Genomic DNA, 16,668 nt, shown 5'->3' with positions numbered 1-16,668 from the left:
GGGGCGGAGGGATACCAGTCGTGGGCCGGCGCTGCTCGGCTCCAGTGTTCAGCTGCTCGGAGCGGAGAAGCGGCTCGTCTGCGGGAGGAGACTGAGAGAGATTTAAATCCCCCGGGTTGCGCTCGACTCGCAAACGCCTCAATCACAGTTATTTTGTCGTCGGTCGCGGCGCCTTTTCTGGCTCTTTCTTCCCTCCCTTCTCTCGTCTTAAACGCCGTTTTTACCGAGAAAATGTCCGACCGTTAGGGCGTCGCTGTTGAAGTTTTCCGAGGGTTTTTTCCCCCCACTCTCTCGGCGAGGCCATGGCGGTGGACGCGCGGCCGGAGCTGGTCGGGAAGCGGTTCCTGTGCGTCAGCGGAGAGGAGCTGCCGGAGCTCGGGGAGATCGGGCGCTGGGGCTGGCGAGCCGGGGTCATCCGGGCGGTCTCCCACCGGGACAACGACAACCCGGAGCTCACGGTAAGGCTCGGGTTTACTACCGGGATGCCACGGAGGAGGAGGGGGGATCTGTCAGGATAGCATGCCTATTCTCATGCTGCACACGTTGGGGTCCGTTCCCGGTGTGGTACGGGGCCGGAGTCGCCAGATTGAGCAGTGGTTGGAGGATTTTCCCCGCTTTTTTTCCTGCGGAAAGAATATATTTTTAAACCTGACATGTGTGGTCAGTTGTGGAGATGTCCCCTCCAGTGAAGCCCCCGTCGGATAGTGCCGTGGCGGTGTTGTCGTTGCGCCGGGTGAAAACAATTAAATCACTGATAGATCAGCTGCTTGTACTACTACTACTACTACTACACTGAAGCTTGCTATATTTACCACAGATTTACCACAATCAAGAGATGGATATCTGTTCTACAGCAGCAGATTGACTATCCGTTTGTTTTATTTGTTTTATTTACTACCACACATTGTTCACAAAGTTTTGCCACTCTCCGTGCATATGGCACGCGTAAATGACGTGTAAATCCCGTTGGTTTGTACGTGTTTTTTGATCTTTAAACGGCAGAAGATGCCAGTTTGTCCTGGATGCACGGTGGGCTGATTGCTGCTGATCTTTGTGAAACAATGCACGTAGTATCGGACCTGTGCCGGGAATGAACGTAAACACGGACATGTCATCAATGGCGAGGGACGCATTCATTAATATTTCGCTCGCTTGCACACGCATATTTATCGACTCGCTTGCTTTAATTTGCCTCCTCGCTGTTTTAAACATTTTCTCTAAGTTGTAATGCATTGCTGTAACAGTTTGTTTACTACGTCTAACACATTTTTTTCCCCGCATTTTTATGCATCTTTTGCACATGTAATAGAATCAGATTCAATCACGCAAATCTCAGCCTTATTGACCTCACAGGGGCTAATTTTAATATCATAAAAAAAGGCGCTGTTACATAGTGTGATACGTAAATAGAAAAATACATATAATTAGCATTTTTCAAATGTCAATGAATCGAATCTATATGCGGTTTCTTTGTTACAATTATGTATTATTAGATTGCCAGCAGTAGTTTGAATGTAGTGTTAATTAGAGCTGTTTTGACAGTTTTGTAATGGGTTTGCAATGACAAAGACGAACAATATGCAATGCTCAGGTGTCAAATCTCCGTGTTTCCATCTCTACATCCATCCATGACTCCCATGTTAAAGGAAACATGTCTTTATGGACCTACACTTTTCCCTAGCAATGAGAATCATTAATGATAATTATATCAATCACCCCCCCCCAAAAAAAAAAGTAGTGTTCATTTCAGCTCATAAAGGAATGTCTGGAGGCGAAAAAGGCACCCTGATCTGGATTCCCTGGAAATGAATGGCTTGTCCTTTTGTATACTGTTAGGCTGTACAGTATGTTGTTCGTTTGTTTTCAGGGTTGTGGCTTGAGGTCATCAACTGTAGCAGTGCTAAGCAGCAAAAACGGGCTTCGGTATGAGTTCTCCATGAAGAATAGCCGTTTGACTGGGACCCACACACAGTGAGAGAGGTGGTTTGACAAGTGAAATGACAATACAGCACTTACAACATTTAAGTTATTGTGTTTCATTTATGTAGCTCAGAAATTATAACCCAAGAGAGCTATTGAGGCACGGTTTACTGCATTGGAATTGTAAATAATTGTTTTCCTTAATAAATGTATCAAACATGGAATACACTTGTATTCATTAATTTTTCATTTTTAAAATTTGGTTTCAATCACAACCATCCATTAGGATATCACTTTCTCACAAACAGAATAAATAATTTTCCCTGATAAAAGCACAGTACACATCTTGCTGGATTGTTGTGTAGGCAAAGAATGGGTAATAGGGAGCTGAACATTGTCTGGAGTAATTCTAGGGGTATAACTAAAATATGTCTGATATGTTTAGTTTGTGTGTCTGCTGGCTTGGAGGTTGGCACATGGTTCACAATGTCTGAGCGTGTAGAACCCCACAACATAGTCTAACTTTGAAAAATAATACAAAACCTTAATATAAATTAATATATTCTTCACATGAACATGCTCTTGAACTAAAGAATAATACATAAGTCTTTCAGTCTTCTGAAAATATTTTCATATTAATCTGTTGTGTTGGAGACCGCTTTGAAATAGTTTTATGTATTTGAAAAGTATGCACTGTGCATGTGTCCATATTTCTATGTTTTTGTCTGTTCCAGTTTGTTATTACTTAAAAACCCTTTTTTCAATAGTTCCTTTGTATATATGTACATATGTTACTGAGTGCACTGAAATAATAATAAAAAAAACCCTTTTAACTCCAGTGAAAAGAACAAGTGATTTGTGGCTTAACAAAACAGCATGTAACATGAAACTCAGATGGTCATTGCAGCATCCCTTCCCCCCTGCGCCATAGTATAATGGCGGCTATGTCCAAGACATAGATATTAAAATATTTTAATTTAAAAAATACCGTGGAATAAATGGAAATTTGTCTTTGGTTGTGACAGCTAGCTGTCTTTAATATGTACAGTACTGCATATATCTCAAGGCTGCAAACTATAATTGCACAATTTAACAGCAGTTGGTTTTCTAAAACTGAAGGAGCACAATAAATCAGGAGGTACCAGTAGAGATGTAGTGATGAAAAAAATGTTCATTCTCATGTAATACTTTTTTACATATTCTGTTTCTTAAGTGTCAGAAGAGTAGCTTCTCGCTTATAGCTTGTTGTAATGTATATATTTTTAACAATAAATGCATTTTGATGGTTAATAGCTCAATAATAAACATAACAGGAAAAAACCTGAGGCAAGTGTCCCTAGAGCTTACACAATTACAATTAAAAAATAAACATAATTTCATTACATTATTTAATGGTTGCTATTAAGCTAAATGCTGGGCAGTAATGCTTGACCTAATTATAAAGCTGTATGTTTGTCTGCCTTTCCCTCAAGCCATATATTGTTGAATCAGTACAGTAAGAGCAAAGGACACAATAGAAAGGAGGAAAATAAACAGACATAAAAAGAAAGAATATTATATGAGAACATTGTGTAAGAATACGATTTGATATTGGATTCACGTTCCCTGGTTAACCTTTTAATGAAATCAGAGATTGCATTCCCCCCGGCTCAGGTAGCTGTTGGTTCAGTACGGCTGTGGAGCGTGCCAGTGGGCGATTGGGTTGATCCAGGCACTGCTAGCTTTAGAGAACTGGCCAGCTGTATCTGTGAGAGAGCCACAGTCCATTCTAGCAGTTGTCGTGTTTGCAAACTGAAATTAACTTTCCTTTTGTGGAAGGCTATTAAATAAAACAGAGCTGTGCTTTGTATTTTACTTATCGTCAGAGCAGATTATATTAAAACCCTATATTTTCCCCACCGAACACTCATTTTAAAATAATGTTACAGTCACGGGAGTGGTATTTGGTTTCTAGGTACAGCAGGAATTGGTAAAGCAACTCTTGGCCTCATAAAGGCTGACGGGAATCCCAGCTCCTGAGTCTTTTCCTGGAGATTGTTTTGCACTGCTCTTCTGAGTAACAGCCAAGGTCTGTTTACTAATGGCTGTGCATTATGTTCCCTTAATGGTAGTGTCTGTTTCTCACTGGGCTTTCTTTTTATGGGTGTAAATTGTGACTAAATGGAATTTATCTTTAATATGATTTAAGTCTATAATGAAAAAACAAAAAGGTCCATTATGAAGGTAATAATTATGGCAAAGTTTTGCTTCCGAAGTCCCAGCAAGGGAAAACCAAATTGATTGCAAGGCCTTTGAAACATTACACAGGCATGGTTCTTTAGGCTGGGTGAATTATTGTTATTGATCTTTGTGTGTTTATACATTTTGTAATTTTAAGGGGTACAAAGATTGTTTATTACATCTGTAATTGTGAGTAAGAGGAGTAAAGTAAGGTGTTGTGCTTAGCAGTGCTATTCCCATATTTGTATTAGGTGTTTGGATCAAGTCTCTTAAGGAACTTGTTTTGTGTACTGTTGCCCACTCAAGAGCCACATGTAGCTTGTGTGTCACTAACCTTACAAGGATGGCTTGTCTCCTTTGAATTTAGTCCCCTTGACCCGGAATGACCCACAGGTTGTTTCTAGCATACGTCTGTCTGGGCCTCACGGTCTGGTTTTGTGAAATGATGCTAGCTGGCTGGAACACTCATTTATATTCTGTGAGTTGCGCTGCCTCTTAATGAAGACCCTGGTGTCCTAGCTGGTGGATTCAAGGTTAGGGTTTGGTGTTTTTCGAACCTCTCCTTTTACGGTTCTATTTGTCAAGTGAAGTATTTCCTCAGGTCGAATGCAGATGTAGTCAATCACCCCGTGCACAGAGCAAATGGGGACCGTCGCAGTTATTGCATAAAGCCTGCCGTACACATTCATTCTGTGAGGCCTATCTTCTAATTGCTTATTTAAAATGATAAGATATAAACCAGGCAGCACGGACAGACTGTGAACATCAAACCATAGAGAGGCACTTTATTGAATCTATGCTGAAACATGATTTTATCCTCCTAACTATAATAATAATAAAGCAAACCTTTTATTTATAGATCTCACATTTTCTCAGCCTGATAGAGATTGTAGTGACTCATTTTCAAGCCTTGTTCTGGATGATGTAATATATTTTTAGTAACGTCATCACGTTAAACTTCTATTCTCTGAAACGGCTAACATCATGATTTAATAAAGACTGGTCTACACACACTCTGACCTATAAATGCGGGATCTCTCTGAATCTTGATTTATATTATGGAACTGACTTCATTGATTGATTGATACTATTTGTTTTTTCCTAAATTATATGAGATTAAAGTGTTTTTTTTTTAAATGTATTAATTGTAGCAGTGTAACACTGGATTACATGAAATTCATTTATTTTATTTTATTCAAAAAAAACCCTTAACAGGTTTACTAGACCTTCACTTCTGACAGCAGCTGGAGTGTGGCTCTTTCACCAATGGGCAGAAAACCTTCCATAGCAACAACAGCTTAGCTGAGGGAATGAGAGGTTTCTTTGGCTGAACAACCTCATATTTAACTCTTTAAATTCTGTCTCAGTGTTTTTTGTAAGAATCCTCAAATGCCAGTGTGTTGTTTTTGAGTACCTCCTCACACATCTACAGGCAATACTACCTTCTAAAGACACTTTGATGCGAAAAACCAAATCCTGTTTCATCAGTAAATTCCAGGACACACACACACTCCCACATGCAATCATGTACATGTGCTCAGACGTAAATGTTTTAAAACTCATTAAGAATGCTCCCTCTGTCCCTGCAGGGAATAATGTGACATACATTTATTCATGGCTTGACAGTGTGTGTATGTTATGTATATAATATTATTAATGATGTAATGTCTAGGAAATGTAAACATGGCCATTTCATACGTTTGTTTTATTGATAGATTTTCAGATATTTCTTCTAGTGTCCTTTGCACAATCAGAGCAGACGAGTCCTTACTTTTCTCTTGCCGGACAGTTCCCACAGTGTTTGTTATTATTGCATGAAGAAAGAAGTCCCCCCTGTTGCGAAATCCACCAGTACCACTTCCTGCCCCACCGGATATTCCTTATGGAGCGTCATTTCTTGTGTAAACATGGCCCAGTTCTGTATTTTCATTAAATCTGTGCAATGTGCACACACGAGGGGTGTGACTACACCTAGTGAGAATAAATATTGTTTTTCTTTCTCATGGAAGAGAACATTGAATAGATATTTAATGACTATTGAAGAACTGCAATGTTTTTCTTAATTTTCCTGCTAAATTCAGCAAATTGTGAGCTCTAACACACAAACTGCCTCATTCATCTGTTCGGGAGGTAGAGCCGACATGTGAAACAATCCAGGCCTCCGACTCTATCTCTTTGTACCGATTCTGCTTTGCTTTTGGTAAATATGGCCTTAAGCAAGACCAGATGTGTTTCGTTTAGACCAAACTGTATATCCATTTTCAGTGCATAGTTCTGCAAATCAAATAAATCGAGTGCTACTCAAAGAGCACCACTAGAAATGTTTTCCCATTGCCATGAAGGACATGCTAGTGTTTTTCTTAAGGATGCTGTACTAGTAGTAGTATTTAGTTGCATTACATTATAATTAAGTGTAGAAATTTACCCAGAAGGACATTGTTTCATAGACAAGCAAAATATTGTTTCAAATTTCATACTTAATGGATAGCAAAATCACCAATATAACGCACATTACTTAAATATATGGTTTCCATCCACAAAATACTAGCTTGTACCTAATATATATATGCACACACACACACACACAATACAACCAATATTTAAGTATTTTATTTTGGGAAGTAAAATTAAAACACTTTTTGTTGTGCTTAATGCTTTGTTGATAATTGTATGGATAAATATTTCAACATAATTCTACATAATGTTTTCTTTTAATATATAATTTCCCTCTGCAGTGTTATTTTGCTTAAAAATTTGCTATTCTATGTAAGTTATGTCATTTGTTTCAAGACACTATTTAAGTTAAATGGAGGCATGTTAAGAACACATCTGGAAAACAAATGAGTTTAAGACTTGTTTTTTCTTTGTACTTGTTGTCATGGCTCTCAGGCAGTTTGCTGGAATCTTAAGGAGTCTGTGCAGTGGAGCATTTATTTAGTGTGTTATGCCGGAGGCTAAGAAAGCAACACCCGTGAATTAGAAAACATGTTACTACTATGACGCACCTTTTAAAGCTAGAACTCCATGAGCTACATCTAAATGATTGGGAGCCGAAACTGCTTGGAGTCTTGCTTTCTTTGGATAAGGCAGTGGACGACTTATGGTTCAGTTTGAAAAATGCATGTAAGAAACTTTGGATGGATATTTTCTTGTTTTTCCTCTTGCATTCTACAGTTAATTTTGCAATCTTTAAATGTTTTTGTCTAACCAGTACTGCACTTTACATTTTCTTATTGCTTATTTTTTCAATTACTCTTTAATGTATATAAATTTAAAATACATTTTTTTTCATCTTGGCTTTAAGAATGAACTAAATATGCTATACATATATAAGAATGAGATGGGAATACTGACCTCTGTTTTATCCTTTTTGATGCGTGCTCTAAGTCTAAGATGAGTCATTATGTGAATAGCTTGCTATTTAAAATAACTAACATTTTAAATGGTTATATTTTAAGAGGGTTCCCTGATTTTCAACAATTCAGTTTAGCAATAGCCTATTTAGTGGGAAACTTGAAACTAGACAGTCTTTGAGTGACCTAGAAGCTATTAAATACCACGTATCCCATTGAACATCACACAGTTTTATTCACAGCGCAACAGACATTAATTCAGATTTCTATTAATGTAGAAATGGTCTTTTTCTCCAGCATTTTTGTGTGTCCTAGCATGTGACGTCCTGAAGGTTATCTGCCTGGGGGACAGTCAATCTGTAACATGAGTTTTCTTTCAAATTTAGGGCAAGATTCCTTTCTTATGTGAAACAGTATTCTTTGTTTAGAACTTCTTGTGGTACTGGGAGTGTTCTATGGCTCCATTGATTGGTTCCATACAGTGGAAACTTGACCTTTAGCAGATGTTTGAGATTCTGCCAAGGCGCAGCGTGATCTGCCGACCAGACAGCTTTTTCCTTGTTATGTCGATGGAGAACCGCATATCTGAAACAAGATGCTAAAAATTAAATCATTGACGTATTTAAATGAGCAAACACTTAATCACTTCAGAGCAGGGGGGTCCTATCAATATAAAAACATGGTTATTAGAAAACATATTCTGATATTCTTATGCAAATATCATTGTACTTAAATGATTTTAAAGCAGCACAGCAGGGTTTGCATGACAATGTGCTTTAATTTATGGTTCTGGGAAATGTCTTTGGTAGAAAGGTTCCTTCATTAAATGAAATGCCGGCCTAGCTTCCCATGGGGAATGAACTGCTTCTGGTCTCAAATGAGGACATAATGCATGCACTGTAAGTGATTAAAAGGTTTATTTTCACGTACACACTCACAAGTCATTTGCGGACCTTTGTTAAATATAATTATGTAATGTGTGAAGGAATTTAAATGATAAAGGTAATTCTTTATCAGTTTGATAAATTACTTCAGATTAATTCTGCGCTCATGATAATAGAAGTGCACTGCCAACACATTAGTGATATTGATTTTATGCAAAGATGAAAAAATATCTCTTCGATGACCGTTCTAAAATGAACTTGCCAATATCCCACTCTGCAGCATATCATTTTTTTCCTTCAACCGAAAAGACATGGGATCCATTTATTTTTTGGAGTTTAGTGTCAGCATTCGAGGAAACAACAAAGCAAACAAAATTGTATATAAAGTGAACTTTAAAACCTTTACAGCTGGCACGTTAAGCTCTAATGCAGGATGTTGGGTATGTTCTGTGAATTCAAGTCCCTCAAGACCAGCTTAAAGGGATGGCGCAGTGTTGGTTGCCCAGTTGTGGGATTTTGGAGTGAACAGTGGCGGCTCTGTTTTCTCTGAGCTTACCAGCAAGCCTGCAGGAAAGGGCAGGGCATTGTGTTTTCAGGAAAGTATGCACTGGATAAATTGACGATACAAGCATTTGCTAGTCTATATTTTTATTTCCTGCAGGTGGTGGTTGGCTGTTGAATCTTATGTTCCTTGGGTCTGTCAGACATGAAGTGAACATCGTTGTAATAGTTTATTTACTAATAAAACTTGTTGGCAGGACGAAATTGTATTGTATATATTGCCCTCTTATAGTAGGTGAAACAATCAATTAAGACAGTGATCACTCTGAAATGTATTTAAAAGTAAATGTGTGTGTTTGTGTGTGTATATATTTATTTTTGTGTGTTTTTATCTATATCTATATGTTTTATGTATATATATTAATGTTTGTTTATATGTGTGTGTATGTGTGTTAATTCAGTGTATCTATATTTCTTCAGATGTTGAAAGCTGAAACATCTTGGCTGGATGTAAAATTCTGAATTAAATGTAGGGTACAGTTCCTGAAATGTGAGGAGACTAAAAGGGAGAGCAAAACTTATGCTCTCTTCACAGTTAAAATGTAGATTTCTGCTGTACTAATGGAAAAATACAGAAATCAATCTTATTTGTCATGCATAAGTTAATGACGTTGAAAACCAGAGGATTCAGGTGTTTTTGTTTTAGTTTATAAGTTATTTATTTGGCCTTGTTTGACCCTCCAGATAATTTCTTCATGTTCACTTGATTTTAGATGTCTTGGTGGATGATGGTAATATAGAGAAATAACTGTGCCAAATGAATTAGATACTTGTTAAAAGTGCAGTGTAAAGGGTTTTCATGTTTCAAACTGAGTGCCATAAAGAATCAGATTTAAAAAAGATTCCTGTTTCATTTTAAGGTATTGATGCAAAGATAAACCAAACATAAAGATCAGTACTAATTCTTAAGCTGTGCTGTAGCTTACGGAGTGTTAATGTTTAAAAAGCGTTTAGTCTTTAAAGCGTTTCTGATGCGTTTTTCATCCTGCAACAGGAAAGTAACCTGTGCCTTTAAATATATCTTCAATGTCAATCCATTGTTATTTTTGGTGAAGATGTTTTAGATTTAGAAAGTCGTTTTTTTGTGAAGAATGTACAAATATTTCCTTTTCTATTTCTGTTCCAGAGTGGGGAAGGGGGATTTCTGTAGGCTCAGTCTGACATCCTGTTCAAGCAGTTCATCTGGAATTCTGTTTGCTTTTGCAATACCCAGTCCTCTGTTGGACGTTCCCCTAAGGCCTGAAAGAAGAGATTGGTTAGAGTTCGGGAGGGGGCTATCTGCAGAATGTGGTCTGAGACGAGTGTGGGAGGTAGTCTGAAAAGACTTTTGTGCTGGAGTTGTCCAATAATCCTTTTGATATTGTTGTCTGATTAGCAGTGTGACTGTTTGGTATTCTGTGTGAACCTGTATATTGAACTGGGCACCGATGGGTTGTCTTCAGTGTGTGGGGTTGAGTGGGCCACTAACTGTAAACATTTTAAAGAATAAATGTGAAGGCAAGGTAAATACTCTTTCCTGTATTTTGTTTCCTGTAGTTGATAGGTCTGCTTAGTCAGGCAGTCTATTTTAAGGGTGCTGTGGTGGTCGTGACCCAGGCCACAGCGAGCAGCAGTGGCATGGCTTGCAGAGGTGTGACATCCCGCACCAGCCTGATAGTCTGAACTCTGCCCTTTGTCCGGGGAAACCCGCTGCGTTGCACGGTGAAAGCTCACAGGGTGCTTCGATTGCCCATATCCCCAAATGTCATGTCCCGTGGCAGGAGAACTGGGTCACAATTCTGTGTGAAAGGTCTGGGCCCATTCATGAAACCATATGTGTAGGATAATTTATTGTCTTGGTATAATTTGTCAACTCCACTATTATGCTCTAAAATGTGATTCTTGGTTTTCCTTAATTTGAAGGTTTGGGGCAATAGAGCTGAAAACATCAGTGTTTGTGTTTTGCCCTGCTTTTGACCTGTAATTTTAAAGTTAATAAAAAAACGCATTTATATCCAGCATCTTATAGGTGCTGTGTTAAAAAAAAATATATATATCTATATTACCCACACACAGGCATATATGCTCCAAACAAGTTTTATTTAAGCAAGAAACGGACCAACATTTCCAGCTAGAGACCTTCGGGATGCCTGTTCAGCCACCGAGCAATTCAAATGTACAGGCGAGTGTGAACTACTTTATCCTCGCAAAGATGTAGGAAAGCTTGAAAAGCTGATCCGTTTCTTGGCTCATTAGAAACTGTGAGGAGAATATCAGTGTACGGGTGCTATTTTATTTCAACAACATGCATCTTCTCCCCTCCCAGGTCTGGATAGTTGTCTCTGGGAGCCCCATTGCAAGCACGGCTGGTGCCGTTTATCACCTAAACCATTGATACTTGCTTTGTTCTCCCTTCTGTTCAGGGTTCTGTTTCACTGAGTTCAATAATTACTTAATTGAACTTTGAAAGGCTCAATTAAAAGATGAAAGTCTGTTTGAATGGCGCTCACGCCACAGGTGAATGCCATTGTGTGGAACAATGAGGAATCCAAAAACCAACGCCTTTATTTCATTTCACCCGTCTTCTGTGGATTTCATGCTTCTTTCAACACACATTGTGTTGTGAATGTGAGCTGAAAACCTTAACCCAAAGAACCTGATGGTGGGTAACATTTATTTAGATTTACCTCTATACGGTGACTTGTATTAAAAACGCATAAACAACCTCATGTTAATTTCATGTGTTTTGGATTATTAGGCTTGAGGAGTAGTGTGGGGAAACCAAGGAGGAAATTTGCATTATGACAATAGATCCGTTTTTGTTTATTTCAGAAATTGGAAATGAAGTTTCCATTCCAACTGCAGTTGTTTGTTTTTGGTGAAGTTTGGCCTGAGGACTTTGAACTGAAATCTGTCTTCCATTAAGAGACTTAAATACCCTGCTGTGTTTCATACTTGGCATTGTCATAGTTAGGGTGTGTGTGAGTGTGTGAGAAGAACAAAACAACTTGGCTCTAGTTTTCTGACAACTTTAAATTCAAAACAGAAGTATTTTATGCGTCTTAATCTTGAAGATTAAGGATTTCCCTAAAAGACAAAAAATTGCTATGGGGAAAACCACTTGTAATTGCTTATATTGATTTAATATCAGTGTTCTTTGCTTTTCATTACTGTAATTGTCTGTATTCCGTTTGACATTTACAGATAAAATGCATTAATCGTTGATATTTGTATTAATATTGTTCTTTAACCGCTGCGGCCTAGTTTGCTCGAGTTGGTTTTACATTGGAGAGTCAAGCTGAGCCGAGTCGCTGATGTCACGTCTAATATTAAATGCATCAAATACACAGTGACTAAAAGTCACTGTACTAATCCGAAATGGAACCTTGTTATTCTGTAATACTGGATGTTTTTGTAATGCATGTTTACTGATTCAGCCATCCTAGTGGAAGCACCTTTGTCTCATCAGATGAACAGTTTTATAGTAGGTGATGTTTTCTTCATCGTGGGTGAGACTCCCTTTATGAAAAGCATCACGCGGTGGTGGCGGTGCCCGACTGCTTCCTGTTGTGTGTGCTAGATGCAGGGGCTGGACACTGGGAAGCACATTTTACTGCTCAAGGTTATCTTGGGTGACTCTAACAGTGGGAGGTGATTAAATGTCTGCCTCGTGTTGACTATGGGGGAGGGAGACGTATGTGAAGCTGGATTTTGAATACTCTGGTTTCTTTTTCCTCCCCCCCTCGTTATTCTTTAGATTTCTCTGTCCTTTTTTATTTATTTAATTTTTTATCGCGCATGATAGATGCACTAACTGTCATCAGCTGAGCTGTTCCATTATTCTGGATCGGCGTTCTTGAGTAGTTGTTGGGAATTGTGCTGATTAACCCCACATGGCTGATTGTACTGATTAACCCCACAAAGCAAAATCTCTGCCCTGGGTGAATGAGCAGGATTTTCATTCAGCTTCTGTTTTTCTGGTTCATTGGTCATGAGATGCTCATTGATAAAAGAATGTTTTGTTCTATTTACTAGAAGTCTAACTACAGCACAGCACTCCTGAAACCTGGAAAACACAGATTGGATGTTTAAACATCTTTATTTAAAGAAGAGGGAATTGATTATACCTGTGAATGCAGAATATCTGCAGTTTGTCATTGGTTTTCGAGTTTAGTTAATCCTGTGTAATCTGTCGGTCATGTTCTGATCTAAACACTAAATCCAACTAACTCATTTTTCATTGTCAGCTGAGCAGTCTTGGTTGTCTGTGTTAATTTTACTTTCATTGAATGAAAAATGTAGCTTTTATTTGCTATTGATTGTTTTGAAATTCCTTAATAAAGAAAGAATAAGGAAGGAAACTAACTTTATTTAGTAGTTTTTGTTTGGTTGCATTAATATTAAACATGAATGTGAAAGTAATTCTAATAGGCTTTGTCACTTCAAACAAGATGCTTGCTAGTCTCTGGTGAGTTTTAATGATCCTAAAAGCGGTCTGATTTAGACTCTTGCTGTTTAACTTGCAAAGTTGTTCCAGCACATCCTTGCACTGCATTTTGTGTTGGAAATAAGGAAGGGAGGGGGTAGTTAATAAATCTCCTAGAGGGAAAACACCTGTGGGAATAATACTTTGTTAAAGACCTGTGGTATTTAGATCTGCTTCAGGACAGATGGTTAAAATAGAGCTGCGCTGTCGATTTATATTTTAGGACTACCATAGATTATATTGTAGATGGGAAGTAGAATTTTTTGATTTTGAATAAATATTGAGGTCTTAATTATGCTTTCCCCCTCACCATCTGTGCAAGTTTTACTTCTAATAAGTCAAATAATCATATGACTACTCTGATACAGACGACTGGTTAAACTGCTTTTACTAGTGTCAAATCAGTTTTGGCCTAGGAAACGGACAGATGTCAGGTATAATGGTGCGTTAATTTTAGTCCTTCATAAATCAAGAATAAAGGTAACCGAAAATTAATAGTTTCTGCCTTTTTGTTTCATGGTAACTCTTAAATAGGAGGGACCTTGGATTAATGAATGAATTAAATATTTAGAACAAAATTAATAGTTGAATTGCCCTTTTGTGTGTCATCTAGTTCTTGGTGGCTGAACAGGTAAATCTGCATGGAATGGTCTGCAGTAAACCATATCCTGGCCTCTCCTTCTGAATGACTAATGACATGAAGCAACGCAGAATGTCATTATAAGCTGCAGAAGTCTGTGTTCCTCGTGTCAGCCCTGCCTGCCACTTGAAATCCAAGTGTTATGAAACAAACCAGCAGTGGAATTGCTTTTTTATGGAATTAATGTATTTGTTTGTTGAAATTTAAACTGTTTTAACACATTAATGACATCTCTTAACACTTTCTAAATTTCTGCTTGGATCATTATCCGAAATTAAATGTTTTGTTGCTTGTTGTGACAGAACTGCAGTATCTGCATAATACCTTGAGCTCTGTGGAAATGGACCGCTCATTGTTTTTCAGTTCTATTCACAGTCAGCACATGTTAAAAATGAAAAAAAAACAACTGTATTTGTAATTGTAATTGTGCATTTATCTTGCATATGTCTTATTTGCTATGTACAGTGTATAATTTAGTTTAATTAACAACAATATTGGGAGCTGTTGTGTCCATTCCAATGTGAGGAGTAAATGTCTGTGATTATTCATTGCTTGTTATGACTTATCACTAAATTGTACAAGTCTTGAAATGTCTGCTTTTGAGCTTCATATTTGTAGCAGGCAATCACACTAAGCCCTACAAACAGCCAAAGGTTACACAGCTCAACATGCCTTGTCTAAATAAACACTTGCTCACTGGGCCCAGGTGAGCAATATGTGTTCAGTACAAGAGCAATTTCCATGTCTGTAGTACGGCACAGTGGTTATTTAACAAAAAGTATATCATTACGTTAATAGTGCACATTTGCATAACAAGCACAAAATTAGTTTCCATTTCAGCTTAACCTGCTCACTTAGAAATAGTCCTACCAATGAATTAACTACTAAATGACATTCTGAATACAGATAGACTCTACCATTATGGTTTTAAACCTAAAAAGAATGTTGAAAGACTTCAAATGGTTCAACACAGAAACTCATGTTATCATATTATCATCTAGTCCTGTAAACAAATAAGGATGCTACAGTTAATTTTAATAGTTTTGTTTTTTTCAAATTTTGAACATAATTGATTTGGGAGTTTCCAGAATAATTTGTCTGTCTACAAATGTACAATTGTATTTTTAAGAGCAGAATAGAGCGCTTTAAATGAACATGATTGAAGATTTTACGACCAGCAGCATTCCTAGTTCTTTGTAATTGTTTTTGTATGTCCATGTTTGTATAAATCCTAGTAATTATATTTCTGTGTTTGCTTAGAAAGTTGTGCTAATAGAGGAGCTGTCCTATCCTTGGTGATATCACCTCTGGAATCTTCACATGTAGGCACCAGACCCACCAGGTCAACATCTGTGGTGGGTTAGTTTGTAGGTGAACTTAGAGAGAATGTGATGCTAATTTAAAGTTTAGCATCACATTCTAAGAGTCTAATAATAATAATGATCATTTGCTTGTGTAATTTGATGCATAAGTTGCTGTAAGTTGGACTTTGATTGGGCTTCTCATTATCTTTAGTTGTCAGGAGAAGTTTCTGTAATGGTCTTCGAGCGCTGTAAATGGCGTATTACTCTGAGTACTTGGCCTTTTATTTTTGGGAGTGAGGGACATGACTGTGCAAAGCCCACTTATCTTGGCATGGCTTGGATTTGAATGTTATGGCACATACAACCGCTTTTCTAAAATCATGGCAAGCCTGTTAATTCTTGTGCCAGAAACTTGCACAGACGGTGAACAAGCTGTGCATAGTTCTGTGAGTTAATGCTTGTTAATGTTTTCTTTCCTGCTATGGAGTTTGTAATGAAGGGAGCAGGTCTGTCTGCATGGATTTGAGCTCTCTGCTGAACACATAAATACCATTTGAACAGCCGCCTTCCGATTTTGCTGTATTTACAATCGAGGGTTGAGTTTACATTTCATTAAAGACCTGTTTAGTGTGTATCACTGCCCCCCCCCACAGAACATTGCAAAAGCAGATTTAAAAAGGAGCATGGGGGGGGCTGTCTTTGAATTCAGACTGCTTTAATGTTCACAATATTTTGGTTGATTGGTTAAGCCACCCAAAGGGCAGGGTGGAGCGCCAGAGCACTCCCCACACCTGTACCAGCCTGTTCAACCATGCACATCAGTTGTCAGGGTATCATTTGTCTTCAGCTTGGCTTGAAAGCCAAACATTAGAAGGTGCCTGTGAAAGGAAACTCTTGGAGTTAAAGGAACACTAACCCAGTACATAAAAGATCCCAGAAGAGTTATTATGAGTACTGTACCTGATAGACAGTAGCACAACAATCCTCAAGGTGCTATAGGAATACTCTGCCTGATTGACAGGAACATTTTATTCTAGTGCTTCCACAAACAAGGTCATGTTTTCCATGCTTACTATTATTTATTGTACATCACCCTTTCTTTGACCTAGATTTTTTTTTTCCTCTATGTTCTTTAGTCATAAAATATGATTCCTTTTATTTAGAACATTAAAGAATAAAAAAAAAAAACACTGAACCTGCACTTCATTATCCAGAGTGTTTTTACCAACAAGCTGTGTGTGGTTCATCTCTACAGAAGGCCGCAGCTGTGTTGATGTACACTGAACATCATAAAAAGTGCCATCCATATTACTGCAGTGAC

At 38.0% G+C, this 16,668-nt stretch overlaps 1 protein-coding gene across 5 annotated transcripts in view; it reads left to right on the top strand.

The window, feature by feature from the left end:
- The first annotated feature begins 50 nt into the window (after window positions 1-50).
- The window catches only part of jmjd1cb (jumonji domain containing 1Cb), an 89,919-nt gene continuing 73,301 nt past the window's right edge, over window positions 51-16,668 (top strand). For 4 of the 5 annotated variants that reach the window (XM_066693060.1, XM_066693058.1, XM_066693059.1 and 1 more), the window contains exon 1: window positions 51-458. In XM_066693060.1, the coding sequence (XP_066549157.1) occupies window positions 303-458 (156 nt within the window). In that variant the 5' untranslated portion in view covers window positions 51-302. The remainder of the gene's footprint in view (window positions 459-16,668) is intronic. The other variant, XM_066693057.1, reaches the window with a different exon arrangement.

This window comes from Amia ocellicauda, chromosome 20 (assembly GCF_036373705.1).
Source record: "Amia ocellicauda isolate fAmiCal2 chromosome 20, fAmiCal2.hap1, whole genome shotgun sequence".
NCBI classification, from domain to species: Eukaryota; Metazoa; Chordata; class Actinopteri; order Amiiformes; family Amiidae; genus Amia; species Amia ocellicauda.
The sequence above is the reverse complement of the archived record's forward strand: the minus strand, read 5'-3'. Positions and strand labels throughout refer to the sequence as shown.